The following is a 24,379-nucleotide window of genomic DNA, read 5'->3' as shown; positions in this document are numbered from 1 at the left end:
GATTTGGCGCCTTTTTAGAATTTTTATCGAACGAGAGAAAACTTTAAATCACACGCGCGAATAGATTTATCTTATCGCGGGCAACCCGATTGTACACAGAATATTTTATTCACTAGGTCAGATAATTATTTCCTTTGTGTAAGAATGTGTTTCCAACGGTCGGCACAAATCATTCTACTTTTCAAGCACCGTGCACGGGTGTCGTGAACGAAGCCGTACACTGCAAATCCTTTTAAATCTGTTTAAGTTGAAAATAGGATAGTCGCGGCACAGCTTTGAGCGTTATCCTGCGCAAAGACACCGAACACTGTTGACAAACTCGCAGCACGAATAAAAGACAAACAGAAACCAAAAGAAAAAGTACAAATATTTCTTAACGATAAAAGTTCCGAGATCCTTCGTTACAGAGAATTTAAACGAAAATAGAAATTTCCATTACGTACAAATTTTTGCCTTCTGAAAAAAGAAAGAAAACAATGATTTTCGTAACCAATTTCGCGATCAGTGAATTACTTTCTCGTTATCGGATTGATATTTACTTTTTAAAAATAGGTAAAGTTACACCGCTTGGCGTTCGTGGAGCTCTTAAAAAAACAATCGTTCCACTTTACACCGCGAGTAACCAAGCGGTAACAAATACTTGGCACGTTGTTCCGATACACTGAACGATTATCGTCGTTCCTGAAGCAAAAACGATCGTTCGATCGAATCCTCGTTAATCGAGGGAAACGTGGATCGTTGTTCTCGAATTTGTCTTCTCTTATTTCAATTTCGTCGGAAAAGAAGAGCTCGCGAGAAGCAAAAATCGTTACCTCTCGACATGGTGGAACAACAAGGTGTCGAACTGGACGACACTCGCCGATCGAGACGAATGCGAGTAACCGTGTCTCGAACCTACAGGCATCGACCACGAGCGACAGACGACCTGTTCCGCAGTTCGGCTCTAACCAACCGAGACTAACTCGTCCCGACCGCTATTGCGTATCGAAAGACTAAAGTTTTCGTGTTAACGAACAACCGTCGGCCGCGAATCGATTGGGACAACCTGTACGATAAATTGACTCGAAGGACAAACGGAAGTTTCGCTGGTAATTTTATGCGGACACGGCCGTCGCGACGCGTAACGGTTCCGTCGGCCGGGCAGAGGGGATGAAAAGTTCAACCCTTGAAACGAACGTGGTGTCGCGCGAATATTTTCAACTACTCCCGAAAGACGCGTTATTTTCACCGTACTGCGTACACCTGCGTAGAAAAATTTACGAAAATGATTCGAGTAACACGTTCGTCGTCCGACGAAAATAAACGAGAATTTAAAACATTTTTTTCGCCCCCTCCCCGTAGTGGAAATTTAGGACCACGTTCTCGTGACGTCGTTATCGACCAAACGATCGCGAGAAATGAATAATTTATGATCATTGGGCACGTTACGCGAAAAATAAGAGAACGTATCGATCATAGTGCCGTGGTAGAATTTTGCGACGTTGATCCAATTCTTCCGCGCACACTTTCGCGCGATAATTGTGCAATATTCGGGTCTACCGGGACGGTTAACTAACGTATTGGAATTCGCGTACTTTGTTCGTTTTTTTTCTTCTTTTTTTTACGATTATTCTATCTTCGTTTCGCGTGATTGTTTCACGTTGTAAATTTTGGTCGACGTGTTTATAAACATTTGTCTCGTTGAACGGAGCCGGCGACACCGGGAGGAAAAGAGACGCGGAAGCTCGACGAAATTTTCCCGACCGTGTCCCTTTGTTCTTGAGCAACCGTCTGGCCAAAAAAACCCGCGAATTATTTTCGTAACCACCGTATTGTGAGACACGCCTTAAGGGGTCGCGAGACCTAATTGCACAGAAGCGTCGTTCCCGAGCGTGAGTCACGTAACGCGTGTCTCACGAGCTCCAGCGTGTATCGCGATAACAAGCCGTCTGCTTCGAACAAAAAGCTTCCGCGAGCTCTCTGTTCCAAAATCTTTGCGTGGCCAGCGCTCTTTATCTCGAAATAGCTCTGCCCGTGCGATACGCGTGGGGTGCACGCTCGAAATACGGTTCCTGGACAATTAATTACATCTACCCCGACTAATATTTTTAGCGAGAGACTCCAAGTCTGGAAACAATCTTTTCTTTTTTCTTTTTTTTTAGAGAACTCTATTGGACGTTAAAATTATTACACTCGGGGAGTGTATCGTTCTCGTGTCGTCGCGTTACCACTACCCCATAATGTAGGTATACTTTTTTTGCAGCAGCAGCATTTAGTATAGCTTTCTACTCTGTCTATAAATTACTTCTGGATATTCTACTGAGCGGTGTGCTCGTAAAAATGTTACTTAAAAAAATTACCAAAATTACGTCATTTATATGACAATTCCCCCGAGAGAGAATTTCAAAAAATTCTCCCTTGAGGGAATTCGAATTCTTTACTCTACGAACGATCGAGTCTAAACCTCTACATAATCCCACGTAACTCCAAGATCCCGTACGCGTACACCTGGAACACATCCTTTGCGAGTATTCCATTTAAAAATTTCGTTCCAAGGAAAAACTAATTCAAGTTACCGAGTATTCTAACAAACAACCACAAAACCGACTTCTCCACCTTCCAATTGAACATCGTTGCACAATATTAAAACTCCCCAAAAATGCTCCCCTCTCTCTGAAATTCCAATATTCTACGATCAAAATTAACCCTCTACGTCCCCGTACAACTGGAAGGTTATTCTACGCTTACATCAAGTCTGAAGCTATTCAAAAACGATCATCGTTCCATTTTCGCGGGCGAGAGGTAATACGTTATAATTCAGCTCGCACAGAGGGTGGTTGGTATTATTCTCGATTTAACGAATTTTCGAAAGGATATTTTCCGTGCCAGTCCACGAGCAGAATCTACCCCACAAGTCGGGAGGTTACTTTGTAGATAGGAGTCGACCCAACCCTTTCCAGCTCGTGAGCAGCTGCACCTTGGCCCTGTTCGTCCCGCTTCGTCCTAGTTCCACATCAGCCGTCGGCGTCCTCCCGCCTCGTCCTGCCGCGCGAGGCGTCGCGACGCTACGCGGCGTGCGCCGAGCGGTAACGTCGCTCGCTTCGGCTGGAATCGCGTGGCGTAGCCAGGCAACGCGCATAATATGACCGGCCGTAATAGTTTCAAACGAAACGGTTGCGGGAGCGGATCGGGGGTTTCGAGGGTTTTCGCGTTGCGGGTTGCGCGATCCCTTTGTGGATTTACCAGCCGATTTTTAACGATTCCGCGACCCGATCGACGCGGGGACGCCGTCGAGTGAATCTTTTAAAGGGGAAAAAATACTAACTACGAGGGCGGGGGGAGGCTACGTCGTGTGGATTCTTTTCCAGAGAGAGAGAGAGAGAGAGGTTTCCAAAGAGGAAAGAAAAAGGAAAAGAAAGAAAAGGAGAGAAGAGAAGAGCTCGTACGTATCCGTTCGCCACCCTGGATAATGGCGCGCGTTTCCGTTTGCAATCGCGCGGAAACACCGTGACACGCTCCGATAAATGAGCTCGTTTCGTTCCGATCGGCACCCGTGAAACGCGGATCGCGGGATTTGCGGAACAATACACACGTATACGCAAACACGCGCGCACACGGAGATCGTAGTGCTTCGTTCCGAGGGAACCCTCGTTTTAGGCCCCGTTCGCAACCGAATCGTAGCTGAATCGTAACGGGTGATCCGAAACGAGCGAGACAAGTTTCGGGGGGTGGATCCTCGAGCACGGATCGAAACGGTTCTGTTAACCGGTAACTCGAAGACTAGCCGCAATGGCGTGTCTCCGTATACGCGGTAAGACCCGATATCAACACGTGTGATACGTGACCAGGAATTTTGTTTCTTTTTCTTTTTTTCTTTAAGAATTTTCTCGCGACGTTTTTCACGGGTTTTTCTTTTCTGTTCTTTGGAAGAAGGATTACGATTGTATTTACGGGACGATTCACGAACGTGAATCATCGCTTCGGAGTCGAATCATTAATTCGAGAGACATTCTCGAGTTTCGAACAATTACGAACGATATTGTGAATTATTGTTTCCGAGTCGGATTCTCGAGAGATATTTTTCGGAGAATAATACATGGATGGTGTTTTACAGGGCGAGTATTGTAACTTTGTATATTTTGCCTCGGATCGGCCCGTACGATACGAATCGTCCAAGGGAGGACGTTGAACACCAAGGACGAGAGAAATACTATACAGTGTTATAAATAATTAGGGAATCACCTGAACACGTGACGTTGTCGCTCAATAAAATGTCCAATACTTTCCAAAGTTCAGCATGCTATACTCGAGCTAAATGTACGGTAGAAAAGTTATCACGATTGTTTATTCTTTTCATTTAACGACAAGTTTTATCTGTCCAATTGCTACGAATGTTTGTCACCTGGCTCGCATAAATTGTTCGAGCGGTAAAGTTCATCGAAGAGTTTACCTAATTTCAATTATTTTTAGCAGTGCGCTCGAGCGAATGTGATTACATCGATATACGTACTATTTGAAAAATAATTTTGGAAATGTTTTCAACTCCGTGACAATGGAAACGAACAGAAAAGGAACGATCTGGGAATAAAAATTTGCGAGGAAGTGTTCTAGTGTGAGCAACGTTCGTTTAAAATTGGTAACGATCAAGTGCAAATCTACGTAATATTTTCTATCGGGTGAAAAGTTTTGTCGATTAAGTAGGCTCGGTATAAATCGATCGTGTACTCGCGAAGGCCGAAACAAATGGCGTAAGAACTATGGAGGAGCTGTTTTCGTTCGAGCGTGTATCGTGTACACGATATTTTCGCTATTTCTACGATTCGCATTTTCAACATTTACACGCGTTTCGTTAATCTGAGACTTGAATCGAGACGGATTGCTTGAAAATTTTTAATATTCGTGCCTATTCGAGTCACGGTGTTCCGGTTTAAAACCGAGTGAAAAATTCTCTGAAACAACATCGAGACACCTAAATCGATTCAACCAGAACAACGTTGATAATTTCACTTTCAATTCGTAATTGTGAATTTAAAAATTATTCAAAGATTCTCGAGAGAATTACATTTTCTATAAAAAAGAGATTTTACAAATTAGATAAAAGTATTAGAAACGAGATATCGAGTGTCGAAAATATTGGAAAATTACGTACAAAGATACCAGAGGGTATTGAAAAACGGGTATCTCTGTTTAAATTATCAAAGAACCGTTACTCGTATCGCAAATGTTTGAAAGTATTAAATGCACGTAAAATGTGCTAAAAATACCGGACAGTAGCTTTATCGTTTCGAGACATTATTGGGAAATAGCTGTTCGGTAAGGCAACGAAAAAATGATAACGAACGAAATCGTGATAACATGGTACCGTTGCTATTTTAATACCGTGTCAAGGAGTTAATAATGTATGCCAGCATTCATGATCGTTTCCCACCGAAGACACGCGAATGAAACTAGGACGTACAGCGTATTTTAATATCCATGAAATTCTTTGCATTCACTCCAAGTCTCCATTCACTTCGTGCCGATAGAAATTTCTTCTGTCGCGCGGTGCACAGCGTTTGTATCAGTTTTTCCACGATTCAGCTACATTCGCTCGAATCTATTTACCGATTTTCCGCGTTATTGCTACCCCAGTTTCAATTATCCGCGATCTTCGCTCGTACAAAGAGGAGTATATTAAAAAATGGCCATTCTTGGCACCATTTGAGAACGAAAAATTTATGAGAGACTTTTGAAAATATTTCCCAGTGATCGACAAAAATGTCACCACTCTCCCGAAAGACGATATCGGTTGTTATCGAATAGCGACAATTTTATGAGTACTTTCACTTGGCTCGATTTTAATCTTCGATTTTTTTTATCAATTGTTTCAAAGACAATTCAAGATTCGAAGAAGTGGAAGACGAAATACATTTGGATTCGTTTCGTGCAATTTTTCTATCCTCTTTTGGAAAAGTGAGAAAGACACTTTTCTTTTTCAAGAGACGTTCTTAAAAGTCTCGCAACGAATTTTTCATTCTCAGATACGAGAGATAGCCACTTCTTAACAATCGTCTTTCGCGTTTATTCCTCTTTATCGAGAGACCTTTCGAAACCTCCGCTTTACCGGACGCGATTGAAGAAATGTAAATTCAATCGATAAAGATCTCCGAACCGCGCTACAATTTTACGTTAATATTCATTTAACGTCTCGGATTGTAGAATTTCCATTTCGGATAAAATCGGTAAAGCGAACAATTTTTCGATAATCGAGTCAACGACGAATTTTACGAGGTAGTGTCGAATCCCCCGCGAGTAAACAGCCAATAAAAAGAACGCACCCCGTTGCTATTGTTTTTTTTTTCCCCCATTTCATTTCATTCGTTCGAGTATTACGAGGTAGACGCTGACTAACAGCGGCGAGGACGCGTGGACAGAGATCAAAGGCTAAAAACGAAAATTAAAATTCCGCAGGTAGAGGCATGCGACCGAAACGAGCATTTCGATCGTGGAAACCCCGGGGGATCGAAGCTCGAATAATTCGATGCAAATTCACTGGGGAGGCGTCCAGGATAGCGCCAATATAGAACACGGTGTCACGCTTCTTCTGGTCAACGTTTGAAAATGTTCCACGATTCGAGTCCACGGACGAAAAGGTAAGGGTTACCAAGAGAGGGGCGAGACTCTCCACGAGCTTCGAGCTCCAGTTCTCCGTAAAAGAACGTGATCGATAAACTGTAAGACGACTCGAAAAGGGTACCCGATTGCTTCTTCCACGAGTCGTCCCCAGTGTCCTGGAAACGTTTCGTCGCGATGGAGGACTCCTCCGTTCTCCGAGGAGAACCCAACGCGAGAATTACAATCCAAACTTCGAACTTTAGACACCTCCGGCCTCCGAGTATCGCGCGTGTGATTCCACGGAATAATTCCTCGAGAAAACCACGAGAAACACCGAGTCGAAAAATGGTATCGACGAGTAGGCGAAACGGTCGATGAAAGGGATCGTTTCGGAGCAACCGTTTTATCGAAATTTTACTTCAAAGCTGTTCGTTTAGATTCTTCGTACCACTTACGGAACGATCGTGGTTGAAAATTTAAAAAATTTCGCTCTAATATTATATCACGACTCTTTGAACGAAATCTTTTACCGCGTTATTGTAACTCCTCGATCGAACTCTTTCACTCGGTGTAACTCTTCGACTGAAGACTTTCGTTGGAATATCACGATTCTCCAATAGCAGTCGTTTCACCTCGATATTATTACTCCAATTGGAATCTTTTATTCCGATATTATAACCGTTTAATCGAAGTCTTTTGTTCCGATATTATAACTCCCTAATTGAAATCTTTTATCCAAGTATTGTGACTCTTCGGGAGAGCCATTTGCCCCGATATCGCGACTCCGACAGAAGTCTCTTCACCTCGATATTACGACCCTTCGATCGAAGTCTCTTTCCACCGATGTTGTAACTCTCTGACCGAAGTCATTTGCGTCGATATCACGACCCTTCGACCGAGATCTTTTGTCCCAATATTATAACTCTTGATACCTCGAGTGCCAATTATTCTCAAGGTACCGCAAAGACGACGTTGGATTAACGGTTCGCGGGGTTAGTTTCTCTGAAAAAAGAAAAGAAAAAATTCCACTTCGATTCGGGTACTCTTCGTAGCGAAACGAATCGATCTAGAATGGTCCTCGAACGCGGGGACCGATGTGCACCACGTAGAGTACCATTACGGTCGATCGTAGACACGCGAGGCGTACGAAGGCGGCCCGTTTCCGGCCCGATCGACCAGATTGCTGAAAACGAACGTTGTAGGACCACGTTCCGGAGAACGATGATGGTGTTGACCGCGATCGAGGCCAGTTCACCGAACAAACGGAACGCGACCAACGTTTACGAGGACGTGGCCATCTTGCCAGGATACAATGTCACCACGACTGCGAGCGGGGCAGCCAGCAAAACGAGCCACTTCGAGACAGATTTGCATGGAAATGTTAACATTCTTCTCGGTGGGTGAGTAACCACGCAATTCACGTTCTAAACGCGGTTACGCGTTACCGAAAGTAGGTGAATTTTTTTTTTTAGCGTTAAATGGTATCGGTGGGTAATTTTTTTGTTAGTAAATTTCGTGGAGAAACAACGAAGAAGTCGATGTTTTTTCTCTTGAATCGAACACCGTGCAATTTTCCACGGTCGACCTTTCGGTCCGAAGCAAAGAAAAGATAACATCCGGCGAGATGTTTAGCCTCCTTTCTATACCGTGTTTACGTAGTAAAGATCAGTGCCTCTCAAACTCGATTAGCATAAGAGAGTCTCGTTTGAAGCGGCGAATCTTTTCATACTTATCCCGGCCCGAATAACGGTGGAACAACACAAAGGGATTCTCGATACGCAAAGCGACACAACCGTTGGTCCAAGTTCGCCCCGTTAAAAGGCGCGTGATACGCTAAAGGCACGAAACGGAACACTCGAAACAAAAAACGTTCGAAGCACGAACGCGATACGGTTACGTAAAAAATATTCAAAGCTCGGCTTGGTTTACATTCAAATGCCAAAAAGTCAAGCGCAGCGGTATCGCGGGGAGGAAGGGTTCCCGAGTGGTTCGGAGAAACTCGAACTTCGATTTAAATAGAACCCAAAGGTCCGTGTTACGTAACCGTAACGGTGGAATTTGCGTACTCTTCCGGCACGAGACGACGTGGAATTAAATATCGCGCGATTATCGATTATAAGCGCGAAGCGGTTAAGAAATCTCGAACCGAGAATCGTTCCGCGAGATTCGAGGTCTTCGATGACACTCGTGAACGGAAAAAAGAAACCGAGCAGGAAACGAGTGGTCCGTCGTCGCGATAATCACGGTAGTAGAACTGTATTACGGTGTACAACCGTGATCCTTTGATACACGCGAAGTCGTAAATAACGACTATAAATCGTCGGTTCGCCTGTCCCCGTGCTAAGCTCGAAGCCCAAGAATTACCTGGACAAATTACAAATCCGTCTGCACATTCTTTTCTTCCCGCGAAATTCCCAGAGGTCACGCCACTTTTTCGAACAGCACATTTCGCTGGAGGAACGCTCCACGAATCACTGTCCCTCGAAACGGTACTGGAATCAACGTTTAAAAAGACGATCAAATTTCAACACCAGGCTCGCAGCACCGCACAACTTCTTCGGAGCGCGTGCGTCGATTTTTATTTTATTTTTCTTTTTTTTTTCCTTCGGTCGCCGTTTCGGAATACACATTTCACGGAAGACGAACGTTCAACGAACGAGTCGATATTTTTCAAACCGCGAAACGTTGAATACAGGTCCTCGATAAAAAAAAAAAAAAAAAAGAAAAAGGTAAACTTTCGAACGAACCGCGCTCGCCGGTGCTCGAGTACGATTTTTTTTCTCGCGTTGTCCGAGTCGTTTCGACTTTTTGGAAATACGCACAACATTTAGAGGAAAGATCGAGGAACGAGGTGAGATTTTTCTTCGGGTGATGCAACATCGGAGACTAGGTTCAAAAAATTGCTCAAAACCGGGCACTACGCGGCGCTTCGACCGCATTCCTCGGTGAGGAAACAAACGACAACCGGTATTCTTTTTCTCTCGGGTCGATCTCGAGGTCGTCTCGACATTTCGGTATACACAAATCGCCGAGAAAGGTTCGAACATCGACGCGATATACTTTTCACGGTCCCGGTGGATCCGTCTCGTTTTTACAACTCGCGGCGTACGTAACGTAACGGGACCGTGCCGGGGACCGACGATCAAAGTTCGATGTTTCGATTTATGGTGACTCACCGTGTACAAGTTGAAAACGTCGCACGTATCGCCGTTTTACAGACCCGATAATACGACGGGCCGCGGCTTAATATTATGTGGAGCGTCTTGGGCCGCGGTTGTTGCGCGCTAAATATACGCCTGGTCGACGTTCTCTCACCTATGCTCTACATCTTGCGGCGAACTCTGTTTTTCAGAGCGATGCTCAGCGGCGTGATTATGGTCGTTGCCTTTATGTGTTACTGTTGCCACAAGAGCATACGGAAGAGTCGACCGCAAGAGTACCCGCAGTACTGGAGAACGGAACCGGACGTCCACAGCCTCGAGGTTTTCACCACGGAAGCGCACGCGGCAGTGAGTGAATTTCCTTAACGCGACGATAATCTGTGCATCGCGTCGCGATCAATTGCTCGTTTCATTTTACGTTACAACGTCGCGCGCGAATCTCAACGTGTTTTCGAACGAGGCGACGAGTCGCGGGCGTACGAGCGCACTCGACACGGAAAATATTGGCCGCACAGAGCTCTGTTTCTCGGTTCCCCCACCACCGCCGGGAATCGCAACGGGCGCCACACGTTGCCAGGTAGCTGCTACGTTCGAGTGACAGAGACTCGTGGGCTTTGCCTCGTTCCACGACGGTGTAACGGAGCGCCAGTGGTAGGGGGACGGCGCACGGTGGGGGTGACTCCACCCAGTGACCTTGAGCGGCCAATATTTCCCGGCGTGACTTTCTTTTCGAACGACCGCGGCCGCTCGGTCGCCAGAACTTTCTTCTCGAGTATTTCTCGGTCCTGGTTTTCTCGTATTCGAGGCTGGTTAGGGTTCTCCTCGATCGAAGAGAAAAAAAAAGGCACACGGTAACTGCGTTTAGTGTAAATGACGCGGGAACCTGTTTCGCCAACGGTCCGTTCGACGGATATCAATTTTCTTGGTTCATCGCGTATTAAATACAAAATAGTCGCGGTGCACCGTGGCAACGACACACGCTCGTCTATGTACACATCGGCCGCTATCAATTGCGGTGAAATCGTTTGCGGTTTCGGATAAAATTAGTAGAACTCGCGATCGGAGAGGCTCCTTTCACACTTAGCTCGGGCTTGGCATATTTCTTACCGATCGAAGAGGCGTTCCAGTTTCCTCTTGGGCTATCGGCACACTTGCACGTGTGCCGTGTAATTTAAAAAACCTCGGCATTCGGCCGCATTGCCCGAATATATATTTATTCGAAGCAATTTTCTGTTCACGACGGTGCGTAGTTCACAGCGGCGCGTGTAACGTCGCTCTTAAACTTGCGAATCTTGGAAATTCGACGTAACGTTTATTCAACGTTCCGTCCGTTCGCAAACTGTGCCCTTTTGCTCGTTCCCGTGGAAATTGTTCTCTCTTCGCGCACGTCCGTTCCCCGAAAATATTTACAATTCTTGCGAAATAATCGACATTTCACGCAACCAGACCTCTCCGTAAATAGATCCGTTTGCTCATTTCCATGGAAATTATCGGGTTGTTCGAAAAGTAATTCCGTTTTCGAAAATAAAATGTTCGTACGCTCTGAAAAAATCGTGTTTGATTTTCACCAAAAAAGAAATGAAATGACTTTCCGAACGACCTACCTCCGTTTTCCGTCCTACGCGTGTTGATACGTGCGATAATCGTCGTCCAGTGGAAAAATAATTTTTTTCAATCGTTTCCAATAAACCGAGCAATCGAGATACACTTCGGTCGTCGATGTTATCGGTGTTCGGACGCGATTGTAAATTATCGGCCGGACAAAGACGAGATAATCGATTTGTCAACAACTCGCGTCGGTTACGTCGAACGAACATTGAATTTGGTCTTCTGTTTACCAGTGTTGCGAACGACAAGCGGTCGCTGAGGGGAATCACGACGAGATCACGTACGGGGCACCGTCTTGTCCAGTGACACCGAACTCGGGACCAGGCCCACCCCCGACCTACGACAGCCTGATCTTCGACCCGCGTAGTCTACCGGTGACCATCGACAAGAAGGACGGTCCGGACACACCGGGGATCATTATACCATCCGTGATGTCCTCGTTGCTAGGGTTCACCGCTTCACCTGTGAGATCCCCGGAACGCAACGAGCTCGCGGAACAAGAAACGTCCGCGAGCCTCGACGAGGACTTGCCCTCTTACGAGGCGGCTTTAAAGTTGGACGCCAATGGTTACGTGTAAAGGTCCGCACCACGCCTAGCCTCTAATCGGAGAACTCGGAGAATTTAACGATTCTTCGAATCGATTACGGTCGATACCCTTCGATGGTCCCGCTCCCCGCGTTTTCTTACGCTCGAACGAACCTTTCAAACGATGGAGGAGGAACCGAGAGAATCCATGGAACGAAGTCGATTCGTTTCTTGGCTTCGAACGAGAGAACCCGCTCGAACTTGGTTCGCACGAACCGGAGATTTTACCGTTTCGATGAGAGATCGCGTCGAGAAGGTTCGTCTTTTAATTCCTGCTTTTCGAAAGTTCGTTCCCGGGGATTCGAAACGATCCGGGAGGAACGTGCGGATAAGTGCGAGGAAGAAGACCGGTGAGCCACGATTAGAAGTCTTTTACCTACTTTCGGCTAGGAGGAATCGTTCCCGAGGAATCGGAGCGATTTAGGACGAACGTGTAGACAAGAATGGGATCCACTGCCTTGTAAAGCGGAGGAGGTAGAGACGCGGTTGTACTCGATATTTTGGAGCTCACGAAGGGTTCTTAGCCACGGTTCGACGAGAGGAGTTGCTCGGTTGACGCGAACCGTGACTCAAGATCCGCGACACTGATTCGATAAGAGATCGCGTACAAGTTTTTCGATCTTTGCTCTCGGTTTCGAAAAGTCGTGTCTTCGGGAATCGAGGCGATCTGGGACGAACGTGTGGGCGAAAGTTGAATACTCGAAATGATCGGAGGAGTGCTTTTACGGAGCAGAAGTTTATAACATAGAGGAGGTAAAGATGAAATTGTACTCGGTAATATTTTCGAGCTTATAAAGTATTCTTAGCCCTGGAAAGGAGTTGCTCGATTGACATGAACCGTGAATCAAGATCCACGACAGTAATTCGATAAGAGATCGCGTCGAAGCTTCGTCTTTTAATCCTTGCTTCCGGTTTCGAGAAATCATATTTGGGGAATCGAAGCAACACGGAACGAAGAGTGGAATATACCGCTCGAGCTTATCAAGGGATCGTTTTTGTCGAGCAGAGATTTAGAAAATCGAGACTACTTCGGAGCTTACAACGTGTAGGAAGCCTTAACCACGCGGCGTTCTAATTATATCGAACGTTCCCCCCCATTGTCACGATACGCTTCGATTTATGAGTATTTATGTGGGAAAGTACGACTTCCTTCGTTACGATTCATCGCCGCGAGTTGTAAACGAACGTCAGAGGCCATTGTACAGATAACGAGCTCGTTCGAAACGATTATCGACGATCGAAATTAAACGAAACTATGGTCTTCGGATTACCATCGGCGAACTAAAGGCAAACTCTAGTCTAGGATCTTTAAATAACAGACTCGACCCGCTATCTGGACCGTGATCGTTTCGAACGTCTGTATAAAGTTTCTTTTTTAACGATCAACGATTAACGTTGTCGAACTAATCTTTCAACGGATCGTTCGAGCGATTAACAAAGTGTCCTTTAACGATCACCGAAGACGATCCGAATTACCGACGCGAAACACATTCCAAGGAGAACATTTTAAACGCGTACTTCGCGGTTCCTCGTGAATTTCTTAACATTCAGTATTTTCGTTTGCACTGTAAATTTGTGTAAATAAAGAGCCAGAATTAGCAACTCGAACGCCACGAATTCTTCTTATTATTTTTACACCTCTCGAGACCAATCCTCGGGTCTTGTTTCACCAACTGTAACAACAACGATGAATGTTTGTTTCGTTTCTTTTCTTTTTTCACCGATAGAGGCACGCGTAAAATTCGAAGATCTTAACCTTCGACGTACGAAGGCCATTTTAGCGGTCCTTGACTACGTCGTTGATCAGCTTAAAGAGACCACTTTAGGGAGGCCTGAATTACAGCTTCGTTTAGAGTCGTTTGCGAAACTAATCGAGTGTCGCAAATTCGTCTATTGTCGTGTAATGGCGGCAATTATTTGGTGCGAACGTTCACGGCCCCTGAAGTTACCGCAAGAGAAAAATACCATTCCACCGAGACGAGTCCTTCGACCATGCGGAATGGTGGGTGGGCACTTTCTTCCAACAAGTGGCGTTCGAAACGATAAAATTGTTAAAAATTGCATCCTCGATTCTCGCCAGCCTTGTATTTACAACGTGGTGAATTTGCAAAAAAAAAAAATTGAACGTTCGAAACCAATTCCTTTTTCACTGGTTGTCGAGCTTATTCACGATGGTAAATATTGTGTATTGACAAATCTCGTTCGACCGGTGCTACAACGCAACGATTTATTTGATGGCTCGATAGAAACGTTTGGAAAGCTCTTCAAAGAAATTTTGCTCGTGAATTAAAAAAAGGATTGGAATCACTTTTTGTAAATATTAATCATTCTTAATAAATACACAAGTTGATCTTGAAACGATCTTGAAACACGACACGGGATTAAAAGATCGATAAATTGTCTCACGGTTTGATCGAATATTAAGAAATTTTCGTTACATCTTGTCGCGTATTATTATTCAAATTTATCGAGAACAAAACATTGAAACAGACTCGACAAAACGAAAGAAATTCGTTCTGGAATTTTCGTCTCGCGTTCGACAATATTTCAATCGAGACGTATCAACCAGCTTAAATAGCTCGTTATAATTATGATTACGAGCATGTAAATTGCCACTTTAACGCCGTTGATTATAAACCTACCGATCAATTTGGAATTTTTTTCCTTCTTTTCCGATATTTTTTTACGCTTCGGACAACAAACACATGGAAATTGTAATATTTTCGAGTTATCGGTGAATAGTATGTAAAATTAGCGTAAGATTAATAAATGTATTCGCATCAATCGTTACTGCCTGCGAGTCGTTACGAAAAATAAGTTAATTTGTACGTTCGCCGTGAACATTAATATTAACGATAAAGAAGCACATATTTTTCTTTTATTTACCGATGTGACGTAGTCACGGGTCTCGGATAAAGAAACGTAACTTTGAAACGATTGCAGACTTTGTTGCAAGGTTTTAATAATTTGAAGAAAAAAAGTATTTTTTTAACAGCACAATGTACACAATCGCTTTACAATTCACCGAATACGACGGGACAAATACTACTCGCGAGATTTAATTAAACCGAATTGAATACACCGTCTCGTTATTTAAACTTCGACACAAAGGGAACGTGTGTTCGTTTATAAAATAAAATTCTTCGCGAGGGAACGCGAGATTTATTCAATGAGACTATTTACGAGGAGCCACGTTATTTCGCTCGGGGCTCGCGAAACTTCGTAATCGAAAGTAGAAAACTTTTATACCGTTGTATAATAATTTTCCACCTTCTCTGTTGGAAAAAGGGGGTCGAAACTTTTCGAACGACCCTCGTAAATGGTTTAGCGATTTCCGCGCAACTGTGACGAAAGTGGATCACAACCGAGCGATACGTAGAATAAAATATTTCATACGAAGCATTCGCGAATGAAACATTTAACGAAATCGGTCCCGATCGGGACACAATACGTATCGAGGGGAACTACGAATCTGTAAATACGTTTCGCGAAACGAGTTTGTTTTTTCGAATCGTTTTCGAATCGTCCTCGTACTCGAGATACATTAAAACGCGAAAGAAAATACACGATTACGCGAATTCAATTGTTTTCTCAGCTACGACAACACGTTAAGAAAAATATATACGCCGTTGAACTCGTAAAGAGACGAACCGTGATGAAACAACGCCGATCGTAATTCTTTTCTTTTCGACGGGAATGATTTCCACGCGACGTGTTCGCGCGTACCGCCGAAAGTAACGGTGTTTAAAGTGGTCGAGATAAATGAAACGTGTCGCGCGACGTGTGTGCGAAAAAAAAAGAAAAAAAAAATGAAAGAAAGAAAGAAAAAAAAATTAAAAGAGAAAAAAAGAAACGGTTCAAAGTAAACACGTAACATCGACGAGGCGCGAATCGTGTCAACCGGGGGCCGCCTTCGCTCGTTTAATTCCCAACGCATTATAAACATCAGCGCGGTGTGTTTCGATTAATTGGCCTTGTCTCCTAATGGTGCCACCGTTCGAGTTATAATCGGCGTTGACTGCCGCTCGACAAGATAATCAACGTGTTTTTACAACGACACAGGATTTAGGGCTTACCGACGAACAAGAAGACCCCGTCTGCCCGTTCAAAGACTTCCGTCCCGTTACCCCCGTTTCTCCCCCTTACGCTTAATGGGATATTTTCAGTTAAGGGGACTACGTGTGGGTGCAACTTACACTTTGCACTTGTCCGTCCTCGTTCGAGAACGCGTCTAACGCGATAACGTGTTCAAGTAGAACATCGAAATATTCGAACAAACGGGATTCATCGCGTTTACGGTCGTTGACGCAATCGAATCGTGTTTCGTTCACCTGGTCGTTTCGCGAATTTTGAACGCGACCGTGCATTGAATCACTCGCGAAAAAATGAACCGAAATCACGGGACGTAGTTTCTTCGTACGAGGCACCGTTTTCGAGAAAATCGATGTTGAAAGTGTTCGGGGTACGTGCGCCCACTCGATCCGAGTGCCCCGCGTGTATTCAATGTCGATTCTCTCGTAAACGAAGCACCGCGCGAGAAAATTTCATCCTAGGTTTTCGATTCGTTTTTTTCGCGAGGGATCCGCTCCCTGTGTCGCGAATTTCCAAACACGGTACTCTGGATAACTTTCTCGCGGATCTTTCGATCCGTGACTCCGAGCGAAAAGAAAAAAAATCGATGAGAAAAGAAATGTTTCTAATGGGGAAAATATGAAATTTGAATACGAATTCTCATTGTTTCGTCAACGAACGACGAAACGGTAACCTGGATAACTTTCTCGCGGATCTTTCGATCCGTGACTCCGAGCTAAAAGAAAAAAGAATCGATTCGTTGGAGAAAAGAAATGTTTCCAAAAGAAAAAATATGAAATATGAATACGAATTCTCGTAGTTTCGTCAACGGACGACGAAACGTCTCGTTCATGTGGAACGTGCACGGAGAATCGAAGAAAAACTTCCATACCTTGTGCGTGAGCGCGAATATTTGATTAAACGTACTAAGTAATAGAGATTTAACGCGCGCGATTAAATCTCGACCGAATGGAAACTCGTACGGATACACCGGTTACATATTTCAATTTTCCGCGAACAAATAACCGATTCGTTCCGAGTGTGCCCGTTTGGCGAGCGATACCGTGGAAGACAATGGTACACGCATGCACTCGCGAACATTGTCTCGGGCCTGAACACGAGTCACCGTACGTCCTCGAAATGAAATAGCGAAAACGATAATAACGAATACACACACGCGCATGCAATTATTTTAATGTCCGTGCACGCCGAAACGAGGCGTACAAAATTATAGCAATTAAACTAGACAATTTCCTCGTTGCACGTGCGATTTAACATGAGAAAAATAAACCTCCGCGACCTTGCGCGCGTATTGCGATTTTTATCGCAATTAATGTCTCCCACGTGCTCTTTCCAGACGAATTTCAACCAGTCGATCCACCATTGCAAATCCATGGAGTTCGAAGCGAGGAGAAATTTTATTCCTACCAGCGAGAATATTCTACTTCGTCGATAAAATATTATCGTTATAATTATTATCCTCGACTGCGCTACACTCGACCGAGAAAATTACGCATTTGACTGTACAATTTAACGAACGCTCGTACGTTGGACAACGATCGTTGTTTTAATATATATTCCTCTCTGTTTACATTGTTATTCGATGTTACGCGCAACAATATGATTCTCATCTTCGCGAAGACGAAACGCAACATAGTAATGGTTATTAATACTTTATCAAACGATACGTCAGGGCAGAGATAAAATTACTTATTTCTCTTTTGGATAGTGGCAGAGTTCTTACGTTAAAAAGAAGAAAAGAAAAGAAAAAAAAAAGAAAAAAAACAATGCACTTAGATAAACACTCGAAGCCGAGACGACGAATCGCTTCGAAGATGAAAAATAACGCGATCGATTCAATTCGAGAATATCAAACGATCGATCGTAAACGTTCGATTGAAAGTATCGATCGTGGAACAAATCGTTCGATGTACTTCGAAACTTCGTCGAAACGATCTACGAAAAACTTCTCGCCGCTTTCGTCTTCGATTGCAACGGTTCTCTCGTTTCTAGGACCACGTTCAAAGAAACACGTGAAATCGCTGCAAGTGCAGTTGCAACGATAAATCAAACGCCGATGAGAAAGGTACACAATTTAAAGCCATTAAAACATCATCAAAATGATATATCGTCGCGATGATAAACTCATCGACACTGCTCCGTGTTGTTTTTTTCTCTCTTCTTTTTTTTTCTTTTATTTTTGTCCCCTCTCTCTCTCACTCTCTCTCTCTCTCGACCGCGTATCGCTCCAGATGAACGTTAGCGAATTTATCGTATTTGCGTAACAGAGCTAACAAACAACGAGCCGCGGAGCTGCCGTATCGTCGGTGTTTTTTTTTTACGTCAAAGTTTTTATTATACACGGACACGTTTAATAAGGCCGAGCAAGTACGCTCTTCAGATACCGTGCTCTATTTCATTGCCCTCGAAACCTTGAACGATACAAAAGGCCTGTTAATTGTACTACTCATCGTGCAGCTTCCTTGTGCTGCACGCACGGCAGACATCGCGTCTCGTGCGCCATTATTAAAACCGTTCCAAGACAATACTGCCACCCGGTAGACCATTGGAAATTACTCCGATGCACTTTCACAATTTTCGATGCACAGAATCTTACGCGTACACTAGCGTTCAGAGACGGTGAATATCGATTCGATCGATAGACCGACGAATATAAACAATTACTCACGGAGATTCATTCTATCGAAGAATTCTATTTTTGTCGAAATATTTCCTTCTAAATTTCAAATTATGATTTTCAAACGCGTGAAAGATGTTTATCTTTTATTCGATATTTTTTTTTATATATATATATAAGTAAAACGTATGTTTTCGATGTTAAATTCGAACGAGATAAACTTTTACTAGCTCGTGAAATATTTCACGTTCGTTCAAATTTTAATTTTTATTCTACGAGCGATTTGAGAAGATTAATTTCGTTCGAAAATTGTACACGAATATCAATTTTATCTGTCTGTGTTAAAGTTTGTGTATAAATTAACAAAGATGATCGTAGTAGCAAAGTGTAATGCATAAACGGAATACCATTAATGTCGAAGACTCGTATTGCGTCAACAGATGGTAAAAAGAATCTTTCTCGGTTAAAATATCGCGTGAATGAGAATATATCGCCATATTTAGTAGCTTCGATCGATAAAATCAACACAAATAATTCCGAAGAAAAGAACCCGTCCCCCGTGGCGGGGACGTTGGTGGGGGGTCTTGCCTTAATTTTAATCCGATTCTAATCTGGAACTAACCCAGATTTCACCTGCATTCAAATTAAATTAACGACGATATTCTCCTGGCGGCTTAGAGACGAGCGTTCATTAATCAGATAATGAAAAAAATGTTGATGCAGCAGCGCCGTTTGAAAACGGTCGTGCATACGGTTTAAAATTTTCATTACCCGAGCCTCGAAGAACGTAATAATCATCTTGAATTGGCGATTACGCAACGAGATTCCGTTTTCAGCGCTTCGAAGAGGAATATACGATTCGACGTTATTCGAGAAAAGTTTTACATTCGTAGGAGAGTGAATCGAAACGCTGACAAAAGGAGATATATATATGTACGATTCTGATACCTTCCGAACGAAAAATAAAATTTCGGCTAATTCGATACAATTAGCTCCATCTTCGTTTCGATAAACGTGTTACGTCTAATTTACGAAATTGTGATTACTGTAACTTTCGTTGAAAATATGTTTGCGTAGGGGAAATTATAATTTTTAATTTCTATGAATAATTCCAGCGAAGAGATATCGATCTACGGAATGTAATTGGCGAAATTCATATTAATGCGTCGATTAACGGGTATTTTTAATTTCTATTCGAATTGAAATTGAATGGAACAGTTACGAAGAAGAATACATAACAAAGACGAGAGGTAACAGCCGCTTTCCAATTTGTTTTTCTCGCGCTCCTAACCAATATTATTCTCATAATTGTCCTGTCACCCTTGTCCTTCTCTGTTTACATACGTCGTTTCAATCGTACGCAGGAACACTCGTAGAAAGTAAACAAAATATTAAGACCGTGCTACAATGTAACGTAGAACACCAATGACGTAAAGGAGGTACGAGGTATGTATACCTATAGCGCGCCCTAGCTCTTCCACAAGACTTCGAACAGATGAGCGGTAATCACTCCGCATTTAAACATCGATTCGTGTCAGTCTTTAAATCTTTAAAGGTTCGGAGATTCGTTGCGTCGTTGTTACGGTGCCGGGTGCACGGACCCTCGCACACGAAATCACAAGTCAATTCTTCGAAAGCGATCGTCCTAGTGAACTGGCGTTTTGTGTTTCACAAAGATGTGCACGTAGGTGCCAGCGTATGATGCAGCGAACATATAAATAGGTTACGCCTTTGTTCCGCGCTCGTGCATACACGGAGCCTGCTCCGGTCTGCATTGACAGGACAACAAAAATGACAAATAACGTATCGCGGTCTGACAGGGCGAGAATCCGGCCGGAAAACGCGTTCAAAAATCAATGGAGCCGCGCGAAGACGTTAAATACGCCGTACGGGACGATATAAGCGGAGCCGGATCGTGAAAGAACTCACCTAACCTTGCAGCAGGACCGCTTCCTCACTTGCCAGATCCGCGTAACCCTCTCCGCGAGTAAAGTTCCATGTACCGTCCGCTGATTGATTCGTGCCGCGCTCGCGGAATCAACCCTTCGACTGAGGCTTCGAGGGAGACATCGAGACCGACGATAGGGAAAAAAAAAACTTCACAGATAACGGTATATCCCAGCCATGTCGAAAACACGAAAGAGGCACGATTTGCCGCGCCCGCGCGCGCGCGGTCCAACTCGTTTTTTCAGTGGCACCACAGAGATTCGTCTCGGTAACGCATAGTTCGTTGCGTACGCATGTGTCCGTCACGTTCGACGAGATCCCTCGGAATCGAAAGCGTCCGTACGCTTTTGCCTCTCCCGCGCCTCTACATAACGCTTCCTTCGCCGAGATAAGCGACGCTCCGCACCGACGAGAACACACACTCGCGACTCTCGCCCGCCGACTGAACGTGTTGCTCCCGACTACTCGGCCATCTGACGGCGCTCGCGGCAACTAATTGCGCCGTCGGTGAGCTTTAATTGAACCTTATGAATGGAAACGTGGGTGGGGAATGCGTGCGTATACGTCGAATGTGTAGTAAAAATTTTCGATTTATGACGAGAAACGGTGGGGGTGGATTTCCAGGGGTCCGTTATCGGTCTCTTGTCATGTTTGACGTTACCGATGAAGCAACCAACTGACGATCTTTGATCGTTTTCTGCGAATAATGCGCTCCATTCTTTCCGACGATACAGCGTTAGTTTCTCGGCATTTCATGAAAATGGACGCGACCTACATAGAAAGACGTGTGTTTGTTTATTCATAATAAATGATTTCGTGCGAACTTTGCGATCTCGCGGCTTACAAGAACCGATTAACAATATTACCAAAAGTGTAACGAATTCTAACTGAAAACTAAACGCGTTATACGCGCCAACCGATTGGAATAGATTCGTTCTTTAAATAGAAGAAATAAGATTGCAAAATCTTCTATACATAAAATGTAGTTTTCTCAAGAAATAGTGTATTGCGTCTTTAATACATCCAGAGATTTCGCGTGTATAGTTAAAACAGTTACCTACTGAAAAGCCGGTTTACCGCATGAAAAGAAAATGGAAAAGACAATATAATACTATAATTGAAGAATAGTGTGGGAATAATGCGTAGGACTACAGAAGAATATAAATAACACGGTGCTGTATTTTTTACATTTCACGTTCATAAAAAATATAATAATCGATTTATCGAAATTGTTTCGACTGTTATTCTCGTACGCCGGATCTTACGATGTGGCAGTCGACCAATAAAGAGACGATTTTCGGCCATTAACGTTATACACAACGAGCGCTGTCAGAAAAGGATCATCTCGGCATGATACATTTTTGGTAAACATACTTTGTTTTCACAATGATTTTGGAATTGTTTCAATTATTCGTCGCATTTAGAGGCATAAGGGTAAGACACGTAGCAAGTAATTAACGTGTCAGTGCAAATGCAAATGGCGGGCACCAATGGTGACATTTCCTCGGAAGAGAGGAAAATCGAACAATTAGCAATATCTGCGGATGAATCGGTGAATAATGAAGATGACACGGAAAGCGAGGGAAGATCGGAGCCTCGTCTTTGGGGTTTTGAAACACGAGAATTGTATAAAATGGCAGTAAATTTCTATAAAGGTGAGTCAGTCGTATTGACAGGTTACTAGAATAATCTCACTGTTCAATTCTTTGTGTTGTGTAAAAAAAAAACATGTACACGTAAATTCGTATTATCATATTGTTGTATTATATTTACGGAATACGTTGAAAATTTGAAGTATAGAATATTACGAGAACTTCATTGGTAATCACTGTGCTGATTTTAATGTTATTCATTTTGTACGACTTGAACAGCGAATACATACAAAATTATATTCTTTTATCGTTGATGCGATGTTACGCGAATGTATAATTATTATAGAAAAGGAAGGGAAAGCAGTTCATCTGTCTTATGTAGACAAACTAAGATTGGTTGCTTTTACCCAACAAGTAACGCATGGGAAATGTACAGCAGAGAATGCACCACATTTAGGTGTATTGGATGTGATCGGAAGAGACAGACGTTTAGCATGGCAAAATTTAGGAGATATATCCAGAGAACAGGCAATGGAAGGATTTATAGCTTTATTGGATAAATTGTGCCCCTTATTCAGAACAGTTGTGGAAGCACAAAGAAGAGATATCGAGGAAAAATTACGATTGAAAATGGAAGACGAAGCAAGAAAATTGGAAGAAGAAAGAAGACTGAAAGAGTTAGACGAACAAAAAAAGATAAACGAAGAAATACAATTAAAAGAGGAATTACAAAGGAGACAAATTCAGGATGCCTTAAATCAACAAACGTATTATCAATTTAAAATGTATGCAGAACAACAATATCCTGGAAATCCAGAGCAGCAAGGCATATTAATAAGGCAATTACAAGAACAACACTATCATCAATACATGCAACAGTTGCGTCAAAATCAATTAGTCATAGAAGACCAAACTCCAGAAGCAAACAATGCTACGACTGAAAATACTCAAGAGGAAGAGCAGAAAGAAACAGATGAAACTGCATTGTTAAACGAAGAAGACTCAGATGAGCAACCAGAGGATTGGCCACCTATAGCTCCTGCAGAAATGTGGACGAGAGAAGGTGTGGATGAATTTAAGGAAACCATTAGGAGAGAAGCTGGCGACGCGGTTATTAAAGTCGGACATGGAGAGATAGTGACTGTTAGGGTACCAACGCACAAGGATGGCTCTTGTTTGTTTTGGGAGTTTGCAACAGATGGTTATGATATTGGTTTTGGAGTATATTTTGAGTGGTCAAAACCAGAATCGAATCAAGTGTCGGTACATATTAGTGAATCCGAGGATGAAAACGAGGAAGAGGATGATTATGTTTCAAGAGAAGATTTGGAAACTGGAGCGATGAATGGTAGCATTCAGCCTAATTATAAACCACCATCACCACCTATAAGTGTGGTAGTACCTGTAAGCATAATACACTTTAATAATATAAAATATATTTATTATTGGTAATTTCATGCTTTTGTATTGTTCTTAATAGGTATATAGGAGGGATTCTCAAGAAGAAATATATGCTGGAAGTCATAGATATCCGGGACAGGTGGGTAATGAATTCTTTTGAAAACCAAAAATTTTCAAATAATATAACACACGTACTTTCGACCTAATGGTATTTTTGTATTATTTTTTATTGCAGGGCGTGTATCTTCTTAAATTCGACAATTCATATTCACTTTGGCGAAGCAAAACGCTTTATTACCGAGTTTATTACACCCAGAATGGCTATGTGAAAAATTAGCTTTACTAAAATTACGGCGATTTACTGAACGTACAACCGTTAAGAACTAGCCGAATGCGATGGTCTGCCGATACTGCTAGTCCAACTAAACGAAGAGTCCTATATCTTATTTCTGTAAACATCAAGCGAAGTATTCGCTTAAAAAAATATACTTATTATAATTATGTTAAGACACTTTATTGTTTCATACGACAAGAAAGTGGGCACAAGTAAAGAAAAGGTTCCTATTGTTCCCTTTCCCATGAATGTTTATAAGCAAACAAACAAAATGTATAAATGTCAGTAATAATACTATACACGTCTCAAAGAATTTCTTTGTGTACGATATATTAGTGTCGTTCTCAATTGTATATTATGCCAATAATATATCGGTAAGTCTATGCGTAATATTGTTTTCTGCAATCAGATTTTAGTCTACCTTTGTTATTATTTCACTCACGACTGTATCTTATACTTTTATTAATA

At 43.0% G+C, this 24,379-nt stretch overlaps 3 protein-coding genes across 5 annotated transcripts in view; 2 read left to right on the top strand and 1 right to left on the bottom strand.

Annotated features, from left to right (window-relative positions):
- Positions 1–21,048, bottom strand: part of Fdl (fused lobes) — a 34,271-nt gene extending 13,223 nt beyond the window's left edge. For 2 of the 3 annotated variants that reach the window (XM_076315579.1, XM_076315581.1), the window contains exon 1: positions 20,567–21,047. The gene's annotated coding sequence lies outside the window, so the exon portion shown is untranslated. Of the gene's footprint in view, positions 1–20,566 lie in introns of all 3 variants that reach the window. The other variant, XM_076315580.1, reaches the window with a different exon arrangement.
- On the top strand, positions 7,668–13,454 carry S-cup (spermiogenesis-related protein stanley-cup). Its single transcript, XM_076315586.1, has 3 exons — positions 7,668–7,973; positions 9,926–10,082; positions 11,576–13,454. The coding sequence occupies exons 1-3, from the start codon at positions 7,795–7,797 to the stop codon at positions 11,918–11,920; spliced, it is 681 nt and encodes a 226-aa protein (XP_076171701.1). The 5' UTR covers positions 7,668–7,794; the 3' UTR covers positions 11,921–13,454.
- Positions 21,049–21,323: 275 nt separating the features above from the next.
- On the top strand, positions 21,324–24,301 carry LOC143149012 (Golgi resident protein GCP60). Its single transcript, XM_076315967.1, has 5 exons — positions 21,324–21,948; positions 22,009–22,239; positions 22,523–23,580; positions 23,657–23,716; positions 23,813–24,301. The coding sequence occupies exons 2-5, from the start codon at positions 22,056–22,058 to the stop codon at positions 23,912–23,914; spliced, it is 1,404 nt and encodes a 467-aa protein (XP_076172082.1). The 5' UTR covers positions 21,324–21,948; positions 22,009–22,055; the 3' UTR covers positions 23,915–24,301.
- Positions 24,302–24,379: the final 78 nt, after the last annotated feature.

This window comes from Ptiloglossa arizonensis, chromosome 7, assembly GCF_051014685.1.
Source record: "Ptiloglossa arizonensis isolate GNS036 chromosome 7, iyPtiAriz1_principal, whole genome shotgun sequence".
NCBI classification, from domain to species: domain Eukaryota; kingdom Metazoa; phylum Arthropoda; class Insecta; order Hymenoptera; family Colletidae; genus Ptiloglossa; species Ptiloglossa arizonensis.
This window is presented reverse-complemented; position numbering and strand designations above follow the sequence as displayed.

Coding starts and splice junctions, on each gene's coding strand:
- S-cup (XM_076315586.1), top strand. CDS start 7,795: ATGATGGTGTTGACCGCGATCGAGGCCAGTTCACCGAACAAACGGAAC. Junction 7,974..9,925: donor GTTAACATTCTTCTCGGTGG/GTGAGTAACCAC, acceptor TCTGTTTTTCAG/AGCGATGCTCAGCGGCGTGA. Junction 10,083..11,575: donor CCACGGAAGCGCACGCGGCA/GTGAGTGAATTT, acceptor TCTGTTTACCAG/TGTTGCGAACGACAAGCGGT.
- LOC143149012 (XM_076315967.1), top strand. CDS start 22,056: ATGCAAATGGCGGGCACCAATGGTGACATTTCCTCGGAAGAGAGGAAA. Junction 22,240..22,522: donor GGCAGTAAATTTCTATAAAG/GTGAGTCAGTCG, acceptor TAATTATTATAG/AAAAGGAAGGGAAAGCAGTT. Junction 23,581..23,656: donor CTATAAGTGTGGTAGTACCT/GTAAGCATAATA, acceptor TGTTCTTAATAG/GTATATAGGAGGGATTCTCA.